We start from the raw sequence: 24,000 nt of genomic DNA on the forward strand, positions 1-24,000 counted from the left end.
TTTCATGCAGATTTTTTACATTTCAATGATTGTTATTCTTTAACTTTAACGGTGATTTTCAGTTTAAAGGTCTGAACGCTGAGGTGAACCCTTCACTTTCTCTAATAATTCATCTTTAAACGTAGTCAAACTTTCACACAATCAGTGTTTGAATTAAACCACATTTTAAATAAAGAAACAGAACAAATGGTTTTAATGTAAAACCTGAAATCTGCTCCTATATCCAGTAACATCCCGCCGTGGATTCGTTTCACTCAGAGGTGATTGATCTGTTTGCTTTCTACAGACTGAAGAACTGAAACAGTTCATGGATACAGAGAAAATAAATGATGATGATGGTCATTAATTGATTTTCCTGCTCTTTTATCGATCTGTGAGGGTGAATTCACGTCACAGCAGCAGAGAAAGAGACTGAGAGGGAAGAAAAGCTGACATTAAAAGGTTTGTAACCTCAGATTAGACGAGTGAATATTAAGGACAGGGAATAAAGTAAGTGCAGTAATCATGAAGAACATTAGTGATCACTGTTTCTGCTTTTCTCTGCTTCAGTTTATTGTCAGGCTGAAACCAATAATATGTTTTAATCTGTTCATCATCTCCTCAACGAATCAATGAATTGATTTCTTTAAAATGTTAGAAAATAGTGAAAAATGCTTCAAATATTTTCAGCTTCAGTTCCCAGAGAGAAAACTGGACGCCTGACCTGAAGCTGGAAGCAGCAAATGTTTGGAGTGTGAGCTTGAAACAGCTGATCAGTTATCAAAAGAAATGCTGATTAATCAAGAGTTAAAAAAATAAAAGGTTGAAGGTTTCTAATAACTGCAGCATCAATGAACCACAACTCTGTGACATGTGATCATTTAAAATCCTAATTAAAAAATAAATGATTTATTGATTGATTCATTGAGATCAGACCTCAAAGAGCTGAGAAGCTTTATTTCAGTTGTGTCTAATTCAACATCCAGGAACTGAAAACGTGAACACGTTTGTGTGTGGACAGACTTCATTATTCAGTCATTATTGGAAACACACACACGTTTATTGATCAGTCGTTTCATTTAGTGTCGTCTCACACAGGTTCAGCTGAAATCATCACGCTTTGGACAGTTTGGTTTTGAAATTTGCTCAAACGATCAACAGGATCAATACTTGCTGTTTGATTTCTCTGCTGTCCTGCTGAAGATCAGATGATCACACTCAGATTGGAAACAATGACAGCAGGGATCAGGATCAGGATCAGGATCAGGACTTACCTTTGCTTTTTGTTCAGGGTGAATAAAAAGCAGCAGGTCAGGTTAAAGGTGTACCAGGAACCAGCGGTGCTTCATTTACTGCCCACCTGTAACCAGCCTGTGACGGTCTGAGAAAGTCTATATGAAATCCTGGTCCTGGTCTCTGCTGGGGTACGTTCAGGACCAGCTCATCTATCGTCACCACTCAGAACTGTGGTATCAGAGTCCGTCAGTCAGTCCCGCTCGTTTACTGCCATCTACTGGATAGTTACCGCGTGACGTCAGGCGAACGAAGGCACGGCGACGATGTCCGCACTGAGCCAGCTGTGGCGCGAGCCGAGCCGAGCCGAGCCGACTGCGCGAGAGGCGGACTCTCATGAAGACCGCTGAAACGTTCCCCTGATACACACAGCGAACAACAATATAACAGCAGGACACGAAAACAGTCCGCAGGCACACACACACACACACACGCACGCACACACACACACGCACGCACGCACGCACACACACACACACACTGTGTGTTATTTTCACTGTAAACTGACTCACTTGTGAAGCTCCGCCTCCATCAGAACTCACCTTTCGTTTTTTTTTAAATCAGAATCTTTGGTACATCCAGGCTCCCGTAGCCTCGTGTCTCGTCTGCTCAGGTGTTAATGGGTGTTTGATGATTGATTGAAATTACCTCATAACTCTCTTGAATGTGATGTGTTGTTGGATGATAACCTTGTATCTCCACACTGTCAGTTTAGCCATTCACCGCTGGTGGAACAGATAAGATAAGATAAGATAAGATGAGATAAGATATACTTTTATTGTCCCATGGGGATTTTTTTTCTGGACTCCGTCCAGCTGCAGTTTACAGGTGTAAACAGAAAAGAGAGAACCAAACACGAAAGTGCAGCAGCAACATACTTCACAGAAGTAAATATATATATATTTGTATATATCCAAAAGTATATTAAAAATATATAAAGGTAGACAGACGGACACGGTGTGCTGTCATCCAATGTCGATGCTGCTCGACACTCTCTGGACTGTCACATACAGGCCTCTGTAGATCTACCTCATGTCGTCTTCTGTGGTCACTTTGGAGGGTGTCAGGTGAGTTTCTGTCTCATCAGTGTGTCTGCAGGGTCACAGGCATCCAAAGACAACGACGTTTGGGTCATGTCACGATGAAGGGCCCGACCTAATGAAATCAAACATTGTTCTTTTCTTTTGGGGTTTGTGCACTGTTATATGTTTCACGTCCAATGAGGTTTGAGGACACAGCACCTGACCTCTGCTTCCTGTGTCATGTGACCGGCTGCCATTCTGCAGGTGAGTTTTAGACATCACAGGTCAATGACTTTGGTCAAAAACTGTAAAGAGGAGAAAATTGACTGAAAAGATGAAAATCACCCAGGAGGTTTGGGGTCCTGGAGGTTTGGGGTCCTGGAAGTGTACAGGTCCTGGAGGTGTGCAGGTCCTGGAGTTGTGCAGGTCCTGGAGGTGTGCAGGTCCTGGAAGTGTGCAGGTCCTGGAGGTGTGCAGGTCCTGGAAGTGTACAGGTCCTGGAGGTGTGCAGGTCCTGGAAGTGTACAGGTCCTGGAGGTGTGCAGGTCCTGGAGGTGTGCAGGTCCTGGAAGTGTACAGGTCCTGGAGTTGTGCAGGTCCTGGAGGTGTGCAGGTCCTGGAGGTGTGCAGGTCCTGGAGGTGTGCAGGTCCTGGAAGTGTACAGGTCCTGGAGTTGTGCAGGTCCTGGAGGTGTGCAGGTCCTGGAGGTGTGCAGGTCCTGGAGGTGCAGGCTGCAGCCCATCACACAACGATTTGCAACAATCTGCATCACATGTAGCCACAGAGCTTCTGCTTGATGGAGGTCACATGATGCATGTCTTTAACTCTCACAAACACACACACACACACACACACACACACACACACACACACACACACACACACACACTCTCTTTGTGTCACTTGAAATGAATGTTGCCTTCAGGTGTGTATTAACTCTGTGTGAGTGTGTTTAATCACATTTAGGTAGATTACTGCTGAACCAAATGTTTTTCTCTCATGAGTAAATTATGTAAATGAGCTCAACTAATTATGGAATTAATTGTGTGTGTGTGTGTGCACGTGTGTGTGTGTGTGCATGGTATAAGTGTAAAATCAGGACTGACAGTGAGGAAGTCACAGCTTTAATGTGAACAGGCTGTTTGTGTTAATCAGCTTTAATCTTGTGATTCTTATTAACCTGATGATTGTAAATGTGTGTGTGTGACAGATGGAGAGAGAGTGTGTAACTGACATGTTCTACTGTCTGTTAGTTATTGCACAGGAGCAGAAATATAACTATAAGGAGACATTGTGATTCTGGCAAAAGTAAACTGAACGCAGCATCTCTGAAGTCCTGAACGCATCATTATGTAACAATAATGTCTCTGAACATATCAGAGACTCATCAGCATATAATTACAAAACACAGCGTAACAACATTAATTACACATACGTGACTTAATGTAACATGAGACGCAGTACAACGGCAGGTAAGGTAGCGGAACGTAAGACAACGTAATGTGAGGTAACAGTGGGTAACACAACACGCTGTAATGTCAGGTGATGGTAGGTCAGGTAAAATAACAACAGGTGAAGTAATGTAACGTAAGGTCATGTGATGTAACCTATAAGGTAACGTATCGTAAGGTAACATAGGGTCAAGTAATGTAAGGTAAGGACACAGCATATCCCACATGAAGAGAATTACGTACGACATAATCTAACATAAAGCAACATACTGTCCCAAACACACTGTGATGTAAACATTACAGCATGTTCAGCAGAATGAAGCACAGGTATTCACTACCTGGGGGGTACAGCTGCTGGTCACACCGCTGCCGCAGGGTCGTCAGCTGGGAGCTGCCCATCACAAATGTTTTGCGTCTTGGACCTCTGAATATTTCAAGGTGGGGGGGGGGTGGCGATATGGTCATCTCCCTACAGGCTACTCATCGGTCTCCACAGTATCTTCAGCACCATGGGGCCGTTTCAGGTGCAGATGCTGATCTTGCTTTTTATTTCTTTGGTGTTGTGGTATCAAACTGGGAGTCAGGTAGAGCCTGAGCCACATGCCCTGGTCCTGGTCTGGATTTTAGCTGCTCCCAGAGATCCCTCAGACCCTGATGCTAAGACCGCAGTAGGCAACAACTGAACACTGTGACACCTCCAGCTGTGCTGTCTTGTATCGCTCTGCTGACGCTTTGCAATCATGAACAGCCTGCATGCAGGTCACACCTGTGAATTTGATGACATTAAAAATGCTTTGTTGATTTGTTGGTCACATGACCATCTAAATGAATCTGGATGTAATAAACTGAACCCTCAGACCTCTGGACCAGACACCTTTACCAAAGCTTCATCCTTCAACCTGTGATTTTCCTCAAATAATAAGAGAAAATCTGATGTGAAATGAAATAAGTTTGACAAAAAGGACAAACAAATATTGTTTTTGGTTGAACTAGACTGACTGGAACAGTTTTCATTGACGAAAACTAAAATGAGGACGAGGATGATAAATATGATAAAAGCTAACGAGGGCATTTGACACAGGACTAAGATAAGATCAACTTTAGACTCAGACTACATAAAGAATAGCTGATAAAATGAACTTTACCTCGCGCTTTTCCTCGTTGGTCGTTGCCATAGCAGCTGGTTCTGTTTTATCCATCCTGATTGGTCCATCTTTTATTCCGCTTCTCGGTGGACCGTCAGGCTGCCACGTAACAGAACATTTAAAAATCATTACATGAATAATGACACTCAGCATGTACTTTAATAAACTGTTAGACTGAGAGGACAAAGGACACATGACTGAGCACAGTGGGAGTTTAACAGAATATTATTTATACCTGCGAGGACGTTTATTGATTCATTGATTCATCAGAATCAGCTTCATTGGCCGAGTATGTGAACGTATAACAGGAATGTGACTGGATTTAAGTTCCACACAGAACAATTTACAGATATAAGAACAAGGACAACAAACCTGAGCAGAGACCACAGCTCAAACTGAACAGAGCTCATTTAAAGTAGGTCAAAACAATAAATGTGGACATTAATGAATGTGAATGTAATCAACAACAATTAATGTGTTCACACTGTTCAAGTGAAGTAAACAAACAGTGAGCTGGAAAACACGTTGATACATGAAGTCGGTCACAGAAACCAGATTCTAATCCTGACACTGAAACTAAGACTTGACCAGTAAACAGACCTTTGAAGAGGTCAGGACCACAGTGAATGTCCTCACGAGGCAGACGTGTCCTCACGAGGCAGACGTGTCCTCACGAGACAGACGTGTCCTCAAGAGGCAGATGTGTCCTCACGAGACAGACGTGTCCTCACGAGGCAGACGTGTCCTCATGAGGCAGACATATCCTCACAAAGCAGACGTGTCCTCACGAGGCAGACGTGTCCTCACGAGACAGACGTGTCCTCACGAGGCAGATGTGTCCTCACGAGACAGACGTGTCCTCACGAGGCAGACGTGTCCTCATGAGGCAGACATATCCTCACAAAGCAGACGTGTCCTCACGAGACAGACGTGTCCTCACGAGGCAGATGTGTCTTAATGAGGCAGACAAGTCCTCACGAGACAGATGTGTCCTCACGAGACAGACGTGTCCTCACAAGACAGACGCGAGGCAGAAATGTCCTCACAAGACAGATGTGTCCACACGAGGCAGATGTAGATATAGTACTTAGAGATGAGAGGTACGACACACACACACACACACACACACACACACTCAGCTGTATGCCAGGGACTCTGTGCAGTAAATCAGACGTCGTCGAGGGCAACCATACTGTCTTCACAGTTTATTGGTGTGTGTGTGTGTGTGAACGACCTTGTATCAGAAAGGTCAGTCTCTCTCTCTCTCTCTCTCTCTTTCTCACACACACACACACACACACACACACACACACACACACACACACACACACACACACACACACACACAGCCTGACTGTAGAGTAGAGATCCGGTCATGATTAGTGATTGATTGATTGATTGATTGATTGATTGATATATATAAAACTGTGTGTGTGTGTGTGTATATAAAACTGTGTGTGTGTCAAATCAAACGTATTAATGATAATTCATTAACATTTGATTTGGTTCATTTAACTGGTTTCACTGGTCAAACTGGGGGCAGTGTGTCAGAACTCTGGCATTTTGCTTGTGTGTGTGTGTGTTTATGCTACATAAAGGACATTTTGTCCCAGTTTAATTAAGTGCCCCCCCCCCCACACACACACACATTACAGAGGAATTTAATTTACCGTGTGTGTGTGTGTCTTGTCTCAGACCTGTCAATCAAACCATGACCTGTGTGTATCCCCAGGACTGTGTGTGTGTTTCATTATTAGCATTAATCTGTGTCAGGACCTCCCCCCACTGTCGGGACCTCTTGGAGGTCCTGGTGGAGGTTTTAGGGATCGGGTTGGGCCTTCAGTCGTGCTGGTTCAGGTGCTGGTTCAGGTGATAACTGACTCTTCTTCTCATCGTCGTTATTCTGCTGATTATTTCCTCGACTGAACCGAACGTGTTCAGAACTCAAAGATTTTCAGTTTCCCGTCAGACGCGATGAAGAAAAGCTGAAACGAGCGGCTGATTGATGGATCGACGAGTCTCTGATCAGAGCTGTCAGAGTCAGTGATGCTCCGCAGAAACCTGTTTTAAGACATTATTTAATTGAACTGAATTTAATTTAAATGATCTCTTCAAACATTCATCACTTTCCTTCACTTCCTGTTTGGTCCATGTTTTACTTTGATTATTTTTATTAGTTTGACTGTTGGTTTACACTCTGCGAGCTCTGAGTTGGTTTTCCTGGTTTAACTTCCTGTTTCATTTGGTTATATTATTTCATGTTGAATAATATTTTGTTTCATTTGAAGTTTTTCTTCTTTATTTTATTTTCACTTTAACTTGATCTCCAGTTTTTTTTATGACCAGCAGAGAAACATTAACGTTGAAATATATCTGAAGTATTTGCTGCTGACGCAGTATTCAGCGATCTCTGTCGTCTCAGCGTACCACAGCTTCTCTGTCGTCCTCTCTGAGTCTCGGTGTCTGACAAACGGTGCGTCTCTTAAAGTCTTCCCCAGGGACGATCGACATTGAATATGAAAGCCTTTAGGAGAGAGAGAGCGAGAGAGGAGATGAAACAGATTAATTCATGAAGTTAAAACATGAGATTAACCTGGAATATTAATGCTGAGCAGAGGAGGAGGAGGAGGGAAGGCCAGAGTTGATGAATTATTGATGGCTGTCAGTTTAATTTAACTGCTTCAGGTGGTCAGCAGGTTTCCACCCCCCCCCCCCCCCCCCACCCCCCCCCCGCCGTGTTTTTAATGTTCCGGCTCTCTTTCAGCTCTCGACCGGGTCGTCCTCCGAAACGGACCCTGGCCGTGGCCACGATGACCGACGGCTCCAGACTCCTCCCACATGGCCTGATAAGCCCCGCCCTGCTGTCCCAAACAGGTGAGTCAAACAAATGAGTGAAGCTTAGAAACATACAAACGTAGAAGTAGACCATGTTCATAAAGAAGGAATCTGCGCTTTGCTTCTTATTACTTGTAGTTCTCAGTGGGTGATGGTATCTGTGGTCGCACCGAGGAGTGCCCATGTGACCACAGCATCACACTGGTTAATGTTGTCAGTAACATCTGGGCTGGATTAATGAGAGGGGAGGCCACAGTGAGGGTCATGTGACTGACGGACACAGTGTGTTCACTGCAACCTTAACATAAAACCTTGACTAACAACAACGTTGTCAGACCCACAGCGGCCTGCGGCGGCCTGCGGCGGCCTGCGGCGGTCAGTCTGCAGCGGTCGGCCTGCAGTGAACTTCTAGCAGGTCTTAACATTCTGTCGAGAGCCATTAACCAATCACAGCGGCCCGTAGAGTCATTAGCCAATCGCAGTCTTGCGACTGTCGAGTCACTGGTTGCTATGGTGACTGCGTCAGCCAGGGCCTCTGTATCCACAGGCAGACCACAGTTTTGGCTAAAATGCTCTGCTAGCTCTAAAAGTACGAGTCGTATTGAGAGAATGAGGACGCCGAGGCATCGGCTGTGTCCACAGTGTCAGTGTGAAGGAGCCGCCGCAGGTCAAACGCCGCCATCAGAACCGCCGGTTTGACTTGTGGTCAGCTGTCAGTCGATTGAGGCGATTTATTCAAAAACAGGAAGTCATGTTTGTCTACGTTTCTGAAAAGCTCTTAAAAAACCATAAAATAACGTCTCACTTCAGACGAGCTGTGCTCGCTGCTCGCTGTCAATAAAGACTGATTCTCATCACGTTCAAGCGATTTTTCTTTATAAAAGTGCGACAAAGCGGCGAGTCTCCGAAGTGCAGCCGGTTTAAGCAGGTTTAAGGTTCCCAAATGATTTCCTCTACCTTCCAGTAGGATCACAGCCAAACGTCGCAGTGACCCTGATGAAGATGATCATACAGCATCATACTCCAGCATGAGGAAGAGTTTACCCTGAATTCAGCCTGTCAGGCAGGCGTGACTCCCAACGAGCCTGTTTATTCAGTGAAGCAATAATCTAATCTAGATTATTTAATTCTACAGAGCTGCAGGTTTCTGTCTGTCTGCCACCACACAGAGTGTGTGTGTGTGTGTGTGTGTGTGTGTGTGTGTGTGTGTGATTAGAGCTATAATTAGCATGCTTAATTAGTAGATGTCAAAATGACTGACAGATTGGAGTCTGACCCGAAGCACTGTGTGTGTGTGTGTGTGTGTGTGTGTGTGTGTGTGTGTGTGCGTGTGTGTGTGTGTGTGTGTGTTCCTTTGGGCGACAAGTGTCAAGAATTTTAATTCGTCTTCAAAATGCTGCAGAGAAAAGCAGCTTAAGAAGATCACATAAATCTGTGAGTGTAAGTCGATGCTGGTTCTTGTTGCTGTTGAAGCTGTAGACGGATGAAGCGTCACGATGATGTCACAGACTGTCACATGTCAGACACCTGGCTTTGATTGGGCTGTTACTTGACTTCAGAACCTCACATGAATCAAACAGTCCAATCCATATATCAGTCCATGTGATACATCGTGTTTGTGTAACCTGGTGAACGTCGGTCCAGTGTTCTCTCTCTTTTAGCTCTGTGTTTGGTCTCCTCCAGCTCCTAAAGGAAATATCTGCTCTTTAGCTGCTAAATGCTACGCTATGTCCACCAGCTGGAATGTTGTTCCAGACACATTAAAGCTCTAAAGCAGAAACATTTAGGATTTCAAACTTAAAGCCACGTATACCTGGAACTAGACATTCATGTAGACCAGAGTCAAAGTTCCATCTGTTTGGTCCAAATGGGAACATTTGCTTCATTAAGGAGTCAAGAAAGGGTTCTTGGTACAGTATGGGCCCTCATTCCAATGGTTCCAGGTCTGATGGCTGTTAGAAAGCTACCACTGTGTTCTGGGTCGGCCCCATACATCCACGAGGATCCTGATCAGGTGCTGGACCACTTCAGCTGAGCTGTTTCAACATGAAGGAGCAATGCTTCTTCTCTGAGCCCCCTCCCTGTCTCTAATGCCGAGTCCAGACACCCTGCTAATGATACACCACCTCATTCTTTCAGTCCCTGCACACGGACCAGGACCACAGCTGAGGACTGGACCACTAGGGAATCTAGGATGTGGATGATCCTGAAGGTTAACCTTCATATTCTGTCCATAAAAAAATCACCAACAAAATCAGTGACATGGCACAACCCTGATGGAGCCCAACACCAGATGAGGACTGAGACTCGAGGACACTCTGAACTGCTGCTCAGTGCAAAACCCTCCTACACACACACGGTGGTGAAGTCCAAGGGTTTAGTCCCAGACCTGGTGCTGTTTCTAGAAACTAACCTCAGTATCTGCAGGTGGTTTGACTCCTTTTGTTTCAGAGAGCGAGGAATGCTTCATACTGAGTCACTGTGCCGAGGTTCCTGCCTTTCCAAGCAGCCCAACTCGTCACATACGGACACCTGGTCAGGATCCTTTTGTTTCAAGGTGTTGGGTAGTCCGGCTTCTGCAGGCTGCCTGTTTCTCTCCGTACACTGTGGACAATGATGAAGCATAAAGAGCGAGAGAAGTCCACTCAAGGAGGAAGGGGGGGTTGTTGGATGGTCCAAGCACAGGACCTTCACCCAGGTGATTGGGGTTCAAGTCCCAAGAGGTACACGAGGCAGCATAATGTCCAAGAACTGACTAACTTTTTTAAAGCCACACCACGAGACCTAACCAAAGTATGAGCGTTTCACATCATTAACTACATTTATTATCGCTTTATTTCAAAAGTCTATCTGGACATCGTTCATTTATTATTGATAACTCGACTGCAGAGCCCGGGGTCCTGATCGAGTCTGTATGTGACGAAGAAGAAGAATTTGTTGTTTCAAACCTGGAAAACAGGTGAGAACACGAAGTCTCTTCATCTTTGTGTTCAGCTCCAGCAGTCACAGAGAGGAGGAACCACATTCCCAACCTTTCACCTCCGTCACCTCCCTGACAGATCTGACAGCTTAATGAAAACCCCCCCACACTAAGACATGGCAGCACACACACACACACACACACACACACACACACACAGGTTTTTATTAAAAATACTCAAACCGCCACATTTTTTGTTCGAGGTCAGAGACCGAGAGATCAAAGCAACAAGAAAATTATTAACTCTGCACACACACACACACACAGACGCACGCACACACACACACGCACACACACACACACACACACACACACACACACACAGACGCACGCACACACACACCCGCACGCACACACACACACACGCACGCACACACACACGCACACTCACACACACACGCACACACACACAAACACACACACACACACACACGCACACAGACGCACGCACACACACACGCACGCACACACACACGCACACGCACACGCACACACAAACACACGCACACACACACGCACACACACACACACACACGCACACACACACACACACACACACGCACACAGACGCACGCACACACACACACACACGCACACACAGTTAATTAAAACGTTGCACAGGTCGGGCACTAAGTGACGTCTCATTCGCAGAGTCAAACTGGGTTTATGCTGTTACACACATGCAGTGGAGGAAAGTACCTCAGTACTGATACTCAAACACTGTACTGAAGTACTTGTTATGGTATGTTGCCTCAGTATATCTATTTAATGCTACTTTCCTCTTGTCAGAGGGAAATATTGTACTTTTTACTAGATTTATTTGGGGGCCGTAGTTACTAGATAGAAAATTGATTGACAGCAAATAATCTGGACCCCCTGACACCCCTTCACACCTCCCCAATGACCACCACCTGCACTCTGAACAGAGTGTGAATTAGTTCAGAGACAGAAGATCAGGAGAGCACCAGGCTCAGAGAGTGTGTCACTGGCCTTCTGAAAGTCTGGGCTAGCCAGCTGTTACCCATCTTCATGCAGATCTTCAACAGATCTCTGGGACTGTGTGAAGTTCCCTCCTGCTTCAGGTGCTCCACAGTCACCCCCGTCCCCAAGAAACCCTCTGTCACAGGAGTAAATGACTACAGGCACATCGTCCTGATGTCTGTGGCCATGAAATCCTTTGACAGACTGCTGTTATGCTGTATATACTACATATAGACATGCATACATGTATATACTACATATAGACATGCATACATGCATATACTGCATGTAGGCATGCATACATGCATATACTGCATATACTGCATACAGACATGCATACATGTATATACTACATATAGACATGCATACATGTATATACTGCATGTAGGCATGCATACATGCATATACTGCATACAGACATGCATACATGTATATACTGCAGATAGACATGCATATATGTGTATACATACATGCAAACATGTATGTAGTGCATATAGATACACATACATGCATATACTGCATATAGGCATGCATACATGTATACGCTGTATATAGGTGTCATCATATACTCATGTATATCCATTCAATATTTAGTTTCTTTGCATTATTTGTATTGTTTACAGCGACAGAAACGTCTTGCTTTTATTTATGTTGTTGGTCATCAGTGCTTATGTTTACAGTATTTATATAATATACACCTGTTTTTCAAGTATTTGTGTACATGTCTATTGTTCTTCGTTTTGAGTCTATTCTTGTTGTAGTAGAGCGATGAAGAAAGGTGTTCACATTCTCAGCCAATAAAGCTGATTCTGAACATTCCTCAACTGGACAAACCATCTTTCAGTTCCAGTGAGTACTTTCTAAATGATATAAAGGACATATATAAATAAATATTGTGTAGCAGACAGTGACTGATGGTTTTATCATCAAAACTTGCAGCATCTCGTTCAGGTTAAAGCTTCTTGAAATGGAAATCTTCACTATAAGAAAACATGTCGTCGGTGTATTTTCTGAAGGAAATGAAACAGTTTTTATTCTTTGGTTAAACAGGAAGCCATTTTTTCCTTCAGTCTGTTTTCGGCCTCGTTCAGTGACAGTCGAGACACTTTAGACAGAAACAAGATGAATTTATCAAAGTGACGTGTGTTTATTGACTGTGTGCGTCTTGATTATGGAATCAGTGTGGTGCATCGCAGTGTTTCCTGTTCTCACCACCTCAAAGCTTTCTGTAATTGCCACTCTGCTGCTGTGAGAAATTATTCTGATACCTAACGTACAGTTTTATTTATATATTTTATCAGTATAAGAACCACAGACGGGTGTGATTTTGTAGGCAGTGAAGTGTCTTTGTCTTGTTTTTCTATATTTTCATTATCTGCTGCCTGATGGATCTCAGAGCTCCATTAAAACACATCAGTGAGCCTCACTGCTGCCCCGGCTGAAAGGTTCTCGCTTCTGTTAACCCCGCTGAACCGACGGTTTGAGTCATTCATTGTCACAAATGATAAACCACAATTACTTTATAGTTTCAGCAGAAAACCTGTGCTGTTGACATTATACTGATATCAGACTGTGTAGTTAGAATACTTCATTTATTTATTTATTACTGACCCTGTATTTGAGAATCAGTAAGTAATTAATTTATATAATGTTATAACACTGTAAATACTCTATACTGTCAGTAAATACTGTGACCATATACAGTAATTTAACTGCTGTGAAAAACAAGATGAGAACGTTTCGGTTGGAGTTGTTGGAAGGTGGATTTTTTTCCCTTTTGACGGCTAACAGTCTTTATGCTAAGCTAATGTGTCCTGTATTTATCAGTACTGGACACACAGAAATGAAACATCCAGCTGATCTGGAGCCAGATTCAAAGTCTCTTGACATTAAATGTTCCAGTTTCAGAAGCTGAAACAGAATCTCCTGCAGGGAAAGACTGAGAACAAAAAGATAAAAACCTTCTTTGTGTTTTTGTTCATGAGCCGGAGGGTTGTGGCTGATGGTGGGGGGGTCGCCGTCCGCTCGTTAGTGGGAGTCCCTCGTTAGCACTAATTGAATTAATTAGAGGAGGCGATTAATTGGGCCAAGTGGCTGCGGGGAGAGAGAGGTGGTCGAGAGACAGCGACGGTCACTGGGGACTCTCAGGCTGCCAGTGTTATTAATTATTGATCAATCACCAACTTCTTAAAACAGTTGGAACACTTTCCTTCATCTCTGACAGCATGAAAGTTAAACATGGGCACAATCCATTAAATGCACCTTTATACAGATGAACATTTGAACATGAACATGACGAAGAAATCTTTACATTTTAACTGCATGATCTTTCCTTTGGCGCCACCTCTTGGACAAACTACACTTTTAATTAATAGTATAGTAAATAATGATGATGATGATGAGAGCAGATAAATACTGAGTGCTGGACCAATAAACTGGGCTGATATAATTTACATAAAAAATGAGTTAAAGCTAATGACCATCTCATACAGCAGGGCAGTGCCCATTGGTTAATATTCTGTAATGACAGAGGCTAGCCCAATCACAGCTCCTCCTCACACCTGGGTGACCCCACGCCCACTACACATACATACATACATACATACCAACACACCCTAACTCAACTCAGGCATGCATTACCTTTATTCCAAATTTACGTACATATTTAAGCAAAAATCCGCTGTGGAACTGAGCGTTCTTCACAAGGGAATATTTTTCATACCCTTTTGTATATACTGCACAGCCTAACTGATTTTATTTCGTATCTTTTTAATTGTCTATTTGTTCTTTTTTCTACCTCTCTTTTTTATTCTTGTTCTAAGTAAATTTTCCCAGCGTGGTAACTGAAGTCTTATCTTAATTTGTGTATATCTCATAAATAAAGAAGAGTGTATATCAAGAATTATATCACGTATTATACTGCATGTAATACATAATTATGTACTAATGCAACAACAGCACATGTCACAAATTCGTGCATAAATCACAATTTTACACAACTGCATCTCAAACAGAGGATATGCCACAAATTTAAAGAGAGTTAATATAATAAATTTGCTTACGTTGTATATAACACAGATTTATGTAAAAAAAAAAAAGTATCCTAATGTTAAAGAGAGAAACCCCAGATATGCATCTAACGTAGGAAAGCACAATTTAAAGAGAGTTTCTATAATAAATTTGCACATAAATTATGATTCTTCTTCATCATACTGATGCGACTGCAGCTCAGACAGCATGTGTGCCAAATGTTGCTTGTACTGCAAATGTTTGTGAGATTGTAATCAAAACAAAGGAGTTGTGATTGACAGCTTGGATTGTAAATTAATTACATTAATGAAATAATTAGAGTCTGGTGCCGCTCACGTCAGGTGATCAGTCAGCATCTCACCTGGACTTCCCTCGACTCAGACGTGTCTCGTCCCTGCAGGTCTGACGGCGGCGGCGATGGCTGAGGCTCTGAAGCTGCAAAAGATGAGGATGATGATGGGTTTCCATGGCAACAGCGATCAGCAGCGACTTCACAATGAAGCCGAGTCAGAGAATGAAGACACAGGTACGTCGTGACATCATTAGTCTCACCTGAGCCTGAGTAACATCATGAAACTAACTTGTGTCCCCTTGCCCCCCCATGTAGGAGGCAGTGAAGGCTCCTGGGAGAAGGAGCAGCGCCTCCTGTCTCCTCCTCCTCCCTCCTCGGCTGTAGCGCCTCCTCCTGGTTCAGCATCTCTCCACCTCAATGCTCTGCAGCAACACAGCACGCTATTGGCCAATCGTGAGTAACAGCTCTCCTCTGATTGGTGATCTGACTGACTTACTTCTTCTTGATTGTTAGCTTAGCTTTGTAACACCTTGGCATTTTACATTATCCGTCTGTCTATGTAACTCTGCCTCCTCAGCTCTGTCAGAACTTCCTTTTATGGTCATGCCACACCCCCTCCTCCCTGTGGGCCTACCTCCTGCCAGTGTTGCCATGGCAATGAACCAGATGAGTCAGCTGAGCGGTTTGGCAAACATGGCCGCCATGTCACAGATTCAGAGAGAAGAAAGCAAGGTGACTGCAACCTAACGCTAACAGTGCTAATCATTACAGTGCTAATGTTAAAAGTGCTAATGCTAACATTAAGGATGCTAGCAGAGCTAATGCCAAGGGGGGTTCCAACTAAGAGTGCTAATGATGACAATATTAAACTGAATGGTGCTGTGGCTAACACTACCAAGGCTAACAGTGCCAATGCTAACAGCCAATGTTACAACGTCATAATGCTAACATTGTGAATGCTAACAAAGCTGCTAATTGTGCAAATTAAGCATTAATTAGCAACAACAATGTTCAACTTCTTATTTTGTGTTTTGTATTTTTTATTTTCCTTTGCATTTGCTATTGCTATTATTTATTTATTGATGCTGCCTGCAACACCAAATTTCCTCAGCTGGGGATTAATAAAGTTGATCTTATCTTACCTTATCTTATCTTATCTTATCTTATCTTATCTTAAGACTGCTACTGCAGTCACTGATAATGCAAACAGGGCTAACATGAAACATACTAATCCTTACAATACCGATGTTAATTGTGCTCATGCTAAATAAATAATGACATTGCCAATGATAATAGCTCCAATGGCAATAGTGCTAATGTTCCATCTACCGTTGCTTATTCTAACAGTGTAGCACAAGTATTACTGGTTAAAAAAAAATAAAAACTGCTAATAGTGACAATAGCACTAATGCTAATAAAATTAATGATAAAAGTCCTAACAATGCTAATGCCTTTTGCACTGAAGTCCTGCTTGTAAAAGTGCTGCTGGTAAGAAAAATAAAAATAGCTACTGCTTACCATGCTAATGCTAACAGTGCTAATGCTAACACTCAGATTCCTGTCTTTTCAGCAGTCTCCTCCAGGAAGCCCTTCCAGTGATGAAGAGCTCCACCTTCAAGAACCAACCAGCCAATCACCTTCAAGAGCATCTTCATCATCCTCATCACCTCCTCCTTCAGCACACACGCCAGAGCTCGGTGTGTGTGCACGCGCGCGCACACACACACACACTTCAAACTCAAACTTCATCACAGTGTTGTCATCGGTATAAGCTGCTGTTCAGACTGTGTGTTTTCAGGCTCATGTTAAATAATATGTTTGAACTGGGCAGGAACCTGCTGAGTTCAGGTGCACTAGGACAGGTCTGGTGTTTTCTGTGTCAAGAGGGCAGAAATACTTATAGTACTATACTTCATTCATTACCTATAATACTATACTATAATAGAATCTGTGAAACATGTGAAATAACTTGTATTATGATGAACTCCACAGATGGTGAGATTGCAGAGCAAGAAAACAACATGAAAAAGGCGTTGAAAGAAAAAGGTAAGACACTGAGAGGCTTTCAGAGCAGCAGCAGTCACATGTCCGGAGGCGGTTTGATTCAGTTTCACATTATTTATTTATATTTATTTATTCATGCCTTCTCTTTCATCACTCCTCATGTGATCCAGTGATCTAACTTATGTTTGGAGGGTGGAGGAGTGATGTCGGACAAACATTCACCGAGGTCTTTTATCAGACTACTGAGTACTGATGTAAAGCTGCAGTAACGACTGAGTATTTATGCAATGATGCAATAATGACTAAGTACTGATGTAATGATGCGGTAATGACTGAGTACTGATGTAATGCTGCAGTAACGACTGAGTACTGATGTAATGCTGCAATAATGACTGAGAACTTATGTAATGATGCAGTAATGACTGAGTACTGATGTAATGCTGCAGTAATGACTACAGACTGATGTAATGATGCAATAATGACTGAGTACTGATGTAATGCTGCAATAATGACTGAGAACTTATGTAATAATGCAGTAATGACTGAATACTGATGTAATGATGCGGTAATGACTGAGTACTGATGTAATGATGCAGTAATGACTGAGTACTGATGTAATGCTGCAGTAATGACTACGGACTGATGTAATGATGCAAAAATGACTGAGTACTGATGTAATGCTGCAATAATGACTGAGAACTTATGTAATAATGCAGTAATGACTGAGTACTGATGTAATGATGCGGTAATGACTGAGTACTGATGTAATGATGCAGTAATGACTGAGTACTGATGTAATGCTGCAGTAATGACTACAGACTGATGTAATGATGCAATAATGACTGAGTACTGATGTAATGCTGCAATAATGACTGAGAACTTATGTAATAATGCAGTAATGGCTGAGTACTGACGTAATGATGCGGTAATGACTGAGTACTGATGTAATGATGCAGTAATGACTGAGTACTGATGTAATGCTGCAGTAATGACTACGGACTGATGTAATGATGCAATAATGACTGAGTACTGATGTAATGCTGCAGTAATGACTACGGACTGATGTAATGATGCAATAATGACTGAGTACTGATGTAATGCTGCAATAATGACTGAGAACTTATGTAATAATGCAGTAATGACTGAGTACTGATGTAATGATGCGGTAATGACTGAGTACTGATGTAATGATGCAGTAATGACTGAGTACTGATGTAATGCTGCAGTAATGACTACGGACTGATGTAATGATGCAATAATGACTGAGTACTGATGTAATGCTGCAATAATGACTGAGAACTTATGTAATAATGCAGTAATGGCTGAGTACTGATGTAAAGATGCAATAATGACTGAGTACTGATGTAATGCTGCAATAATGACTGAGAACTTATGTAATGATGCAGTAATGACTGAGTACTGATGTAATGATGCGGTAATGACTGAGTACTGATGTAATGATGCAGTAATGACTGAGTACTGATGTAATGCTGCAGTAATGACTAAGGACTGATGTAATGCTGCAGTAGCGACTGAGTACTGATATAATGCTGCAATAATGACTGAGAACTTGTGTTATGATGCAGTAATGACTGAGTACTGATGTAATGATGTGGTAATGACTGAGTACTGATGTAATGATGCAGTAATGACTAAAGAGTGCTGATGTAATGATGCAGTAATGACTGAGTATTGATGTAATGATGCAGTAATGACTGAGTAATGATGTAATGATGCGGTACTGACTGAGTACTGATGTAATGATGCAGTAATGACTGAGTACTGATGTAATGATACAGTAACGACTGAGTACTGATGTAATGATGCGGTAATGACTGAGTACTGATGTAATGATGCAGTAATGACTACAGAGTACTGATGTCATAATGTGGGCAGGACTACTCAGTACTCATGTAGTGATTTACCTTGTTCAGCCTGGTGCCATCATGACTCGGCTTTGGACAAGTGGTGGAAAATAGTTGAATGGATGGACTCTATATTCAGCCTGGAGATCCTTCTTTCATTGTTTATCATGTAATGAAAACATTTTCATGGTTTCTGTCACAATTGTCCAAATATTTAGTCTCCAGGATTCTCAAAACCAGGAACTGATGTTTAAAGGCAGAAACACATAACCAGGATGATTAAAAACCATTAGCTAGCGTCATGTATTCCCAGACCAGACAAAAGGCCTCACTAGGAAGGCTTAAAACGCACACCGGTCGCCACAGAGATAGACATTCAAAGACACACACAACAGACGAGCTCATGACTGATGCACACAGGAAGGATTTTTCTACTGTTTGAAATATTCAGGGGTTGTTTGTCATCAACACGTCTGTACTTTGTTTAAACCTGCAGATGACAGCCTGTCCCCTCCCCCTCTCTTTAAACCGACCTATGAGAAGCTGCCACTCACCTCCCAGCCGCTGTCAGTCAACCATGCAAACACTGCCTTTGCTCCACTCCTGTTGGCTGAGGGTCTTTCGTCCATGGAGACACTACTGACCAACATACAGGTACAGAGACCTGACCAGGTACCTCAAACATGATAACATACAGACAGTAACACAGAAACCATCGTACAGACACGATGCAGCAGCAATAATGTACAGAAGCCGGAGACACCCAGGTGTCCAGGTGTGACTTCAGTCCACTAGTGTCTTCTATCAGGATCAGTCCCACAGTGAAACAGGACCTCAGTATCTTTGGCTCTTGGTCCTCAGGGTCTCCTGAAGGTCGCGGTCCAGAGTGCTCGATCTCAGGACAAACACAACCAGATGGAGAGGAAAGAGTTAAAGCTGGAGCTGGAGAAAGAAAGAGATGCACGACAGACGCTACAGAGACAGCTGAGCTCCGAACTACAGACCAGAGGTGAGACAGGTCACACTATGAAACCACAGACCAGAGGTGAGACAGGTCCACTGTGAAACTACAGACCAGAGGTGAGACAGGTCCACTGTGAAACTACAGACCAGAGGTGAGACAGGTCACACTATGAAACCACAGACCAGAGGTGAGACAGGTCCACTGTGAAACCACAGACCAGAGGTGAGACAGGTCCACTGTGAAACGACCACAGACGAGTTGCTGCGAGATGTTTGGTGAAGGTGTTTGTGTGAGTAAAGTTGTGTGTGAGTAAAGGTGTTTGAGTAAAGGTGTGTGAGTAAAGGTGTTTTCTGTCAGAGACCGTCTGGTAAAGAGGAGAGATCTGTTTCTCCAGTGAAGACGTTCTGATGAAGAGGTTTTGGTGTTGAGGTTTCAGGATGTTCGTCTCTGTAAAGACTCTCTGCAGACATGTTGTCCTCAATGAAAATGTTTCTGTCCTGACGTCCATCAGCTTCGATCCAGAGGAGGCTGAAGAAGGAGAAGAAGGCCAAGAGGAAGCTGCAGGAGGCTTTGGACTTTGAGTCGAGGAGGAGGGAGCAGGTGGAGAGAGCGCTAAAACACTCCATCACAGGTGAAGAGATACAACACTCTCTTTCATTTCCCTTCTCCCAGCACTCCTCTTTTCTCCTCCTCCTCCTCCTTCTTCTTCAAAAAGTTCAGGAAAACTTCACCTGAAAAGCAAAGCTAACACAGTTTGTGGTGTTTGTGTTGTTTTTCAGATGCAGTGACTCCTGAGAGCGAACTGGAGAACAAACAGCAGGAGAACTCTGCAGCTCAAGGTAACAACAGCAACCACATCTGACCCAGCAGCTCAGCTCGAAAACTCAGGTGTTGTTAAAGAATAACTGATAATAGTTACGTTTTCTTCAGGTCAATAAATCTCACGTACAGATGACAGATACAGAAGTATCGCCTCATCGTCTTCCACTGTGACGCGTCTGTAAATCTTCACAAACTTCCTCTGATCCTTATCATCATTTATAACGAGTAACCTGACTGATGACTTTGCTACAAGTTTTCCTATTTTCTCAGAACTACATCATCTAAATCCACCAGACTTGGGGTCCATGTCCCAAAGCTCCTGGTATTATCAAACCAAAGTGCACAAATATACGACCTGGGTCTCACTTTCTGTTAAAAGAATGGATGTGTAACGTAACCTGGCTTTGTTATATGCTGCCATGGAAACGCTCAGAAACGCCCACCAGACGGCAACATAAAATGAGAGACTGATTAAAATGAAAACGCTGAGCAGGAATGTCTGTAGGAACTAACGGGGAACATTCAGATTTATATTGTGGAAGTCTTTTCTTGTAGAATGAAAACTTATTACAACTCTTTCCTCCTGTTTATTTGATAAAGACGACAGAAAAGAGCTGTAGTAGGAAATTACTGATTACTTTTTTAAAAATGAAACCAGATTTGTGAGATGCACCTCGACATTTCTCCTTCTGGCTTCCTGATCAGCTCGGATCGGTGCGCCTCCGGTTCCAGCTGTGTCCAGTGTTTGGTCTCCATTAAAACAGCCCCAACAAAACATGGGAACGGTGGTGTGTCGAACACCCTGTTGTCTTACACAAGTCTACTGCCTTTTCAATGTACGACAGGATTTATACATGTGGCTGCTGATTGGATAAGCCTTCTGACATACCCACCAAACATGAGAAAACGTGTGTGGAAGTGTTGTTCAACCTGGAAACTGTAGCAAAATGTTGCACGCCATTTTCACATTGAACATGGCACTGCTTGTTAGTCCACTTTAGAAAGGAACGTGAGCGTTTTTACCTGGTAACACTGCAGCGGCCCGCCGACGGGCCATCGCATTGATTGATGCAAACCATTTCAGGAACAATCAGCTACAGGTACAATCAATGCCAGCCTACAAAGTCTTAGAGGAATCCACAGATCGATAACACAACAACAAAAGTGCAGACAATCCAATCCAGTAAAATGTTCTAATTATATTATTATTATTATGTATATAATTAAAACACTATACGTATCCACAGGAAGTTGTTTTAACACTTCTAATTAGCCGGCAGACACAATAATCTTTCACATGGTTTCTGTTTAGGAGACAGGTTTCTCGTTATCATGGACTCTGACCGTTCATTGACACCTGGAGTAGAGCCTCATATTGCCTCTGATGGGTTCACAGCGGAGGTCGCTGACAGCCTGGTGTGTCTCATACCGACACTGAAGGCTTCCTGTGTTTGTTGATGTCTGAACAAATGCACTGTTTGGTTCTCCAGTGAGTCAGAACGTCTCCTTTTCTTTTCCTTCAGTCACAATAACAACAAACAACTAACAAAATGAGACATTAAAGGAGAAAACGAAGAGATTTTACAGATTAAATGAATCAAATAAGAAAATAATCTTCAGATGAATCTGTAATGAAAACAAAGCGTCTCTAAAACAAACTGAAGGCTTCTGTCACTTTAAATAATGTTTCATCCCCTGTGTGTGTGTTGACTGTGAAATTGAAGTGAAGGAAAAACAATCATGAACTACACAGCAGAACAAAACACACACACACACACACACACACACAGATACAGACAGATACACAGACACACACACACAGAGACACACACACACACACAGACAGACAGACAGATACACACACACAAACACAAACACACAGACACACACAGACACACACACACACACACACACACACACACACACACACACACACACACACACACAAACACAACACTGTGTGTGTTTCCTCCAGTCTGACTTGATAATAAGATTCATTTATCACAGCAGTGATGTGTTGATGTGTGTGTTGATGTGTTTGTTTGTGGATGTGTGTGTTCAGGTCATTCCACAGGGATAGAGAGTGACCAGCCGGTGGGAACAGGACCCTGTTTGGGGGTCCGGGGTCACGGTCCCCTGGAGAAACATTTGTTGGCCTCTGACACATGCACAGATCTTAGAGTTTGCCCACCTGAGCGTCAGTATGAATGAAGGTTGACTTTGGTGCGCAGCAGCAGAGCCTGGTGGTGCTGGACCAAACACTGATTTGTTGGACCGGTTCGCTTCTGTTCGTTGTTTCTGATGTGTTGGTTCTTCTTCTTGTGCTGGTTTCCTTCATGGTCCTCTTTCTGTCTCTCTGCTCGTTGTGTTAAAGAAAAAAAACCTGGATGATGAAACACACCTGCTGTTACCTGCAGTAACCACAGGGGGCGCCAAGTTAACCAGAACTGAAATCTTTAGAATCAGAAACTCTCAAGTGGTTTAAAGGTTTTCATCTGTTTTTACGTGAATATGTTGAATTAGTTTTGTAGTTTGACGGAATCAAATTAATGAAACGTTCTGTTTCTGCAGAGAACCGACCGTTCATCAAACCTCCGCTCATCTTCTGAGACCTCCGATCTGTCGTTCATTCAGACCGGATGGAGGGATGAACTGAGGAGGAGGAGGAGGAGGAAGAGATGGAGCTGTAATGGATTCAAGAAGGACTGAACTACCTGAAACAGGAGAAAAGGAAAAATGTGTCTACTCAAACTCCCATCAACCACCTCTGCTTCCTGTTTTTAATGTGGATTTCTTACTATTATCATTATTATTAAAGAGAACAGCGACACCCTGAGGAGGCAGAATTTAAATGTCACTGCCACACGACCACTGCGATGTCTCCAGGTCAAACAGCTTGGGGCTGAAGAGGACTCGTTTATAGGATTATTGATCTCAAAAAAAAAAACACTTTGGGGGCCCATTAGTTTTCTATCAGGGGCCCCAGAATCCCCATCCCTGCCCCTGCTGGATCTGAACTAGGGGACTGAACCTGTTTTGAAACAGTCACAAACTGGACTGGAATCTCCTGAAAAACGGTGTTAATAGTTCCCACCTGTAGGGGGCAGAGTCGAACCCGAACATGTATTTAATGTTTCTTTACTGCTATCGAAGTTTGTTTAGTATTTCACAGCTGGAACTTATAGAAGTCGTAGTACTGGTGCTTCCTGCTGTAGTACTTGATTTAGTAGTAGATGTACTGTGACCGCTCATTTGTTGAGATTCTCGCTGTAACAAGTAACGTTATCAAGTTCTGACCCTTAACGAGTTCTGAGGTTTAATGATTTTAATGAGTAAA

The 24,000-nt window shown here is 43.1% G+C and overlaps 1 protein-coding gene across 1 annotated transcript in view; it reads left to right on the forward strand.

Annotated features, from left to right (window-relative positions):
• Positions 1–23,272, forward strand: part of dacha (dachshund a) — a 24,087-nt gene extending 815 nt beyond the window's left edge. Inside the window, exons 2-12 of the mRNA XM_041952714.1 lie at positions 7,655–7,764; positions 15,117–15,242; positions 15,324–15,461; positions 15,586–15,740; positions 16,579–16,705; positions 17,001–17,054; positions 19,374–19,531; positions 19,739–19,886; positions 20,353–20,472; positions 20,621–20,680; positions 23,235–23,272. Of these exons, the coding sequence (XP_041808648.1) occupies positions 7,655–7,764; positions 15,117–15,242; positions 15,324–15,461; positions 15,586–15,740; positions 16,579–16,705; positions 17,001–17,054; positions 19,374–19,531; positions 19,739–19,886; positions 20,353–20,472; positions 20,621–20,680; positions 23,235–23,272 (1,234 nt within the window). The remainder of the gene's footprint in view (positions 1–7,654; positions 7,765–15,116; positions 15,243–15,323; positions 15,462–15,585; positions 15,741–16,578; positions 16,706–17,000; positions 17,055–19,373; positions 19,532–19,738; positions 19,887–20,352; positions 20,473–20,620; positions 20,681–23,234) is intronic.
• The last annotated feature ends 728 nt before the right edge of the window (positions 23,273–24,000 follow it).

This window comes from Chelmon rostratus, chromosome 14 (genome assembly GCF_017976325.1).
Source record: "Chelmon rostratus isolate fCheRos1 chromosome 14, fCheRos1.pri, whole genome shotgun sequence".
Lineage (NCBI taxonomy): Eukaryota > Metazoa > Chordata > Actinopteri > Chaetodontiformes > Chaetodontidae > Chelmon > Chelmon rostratus.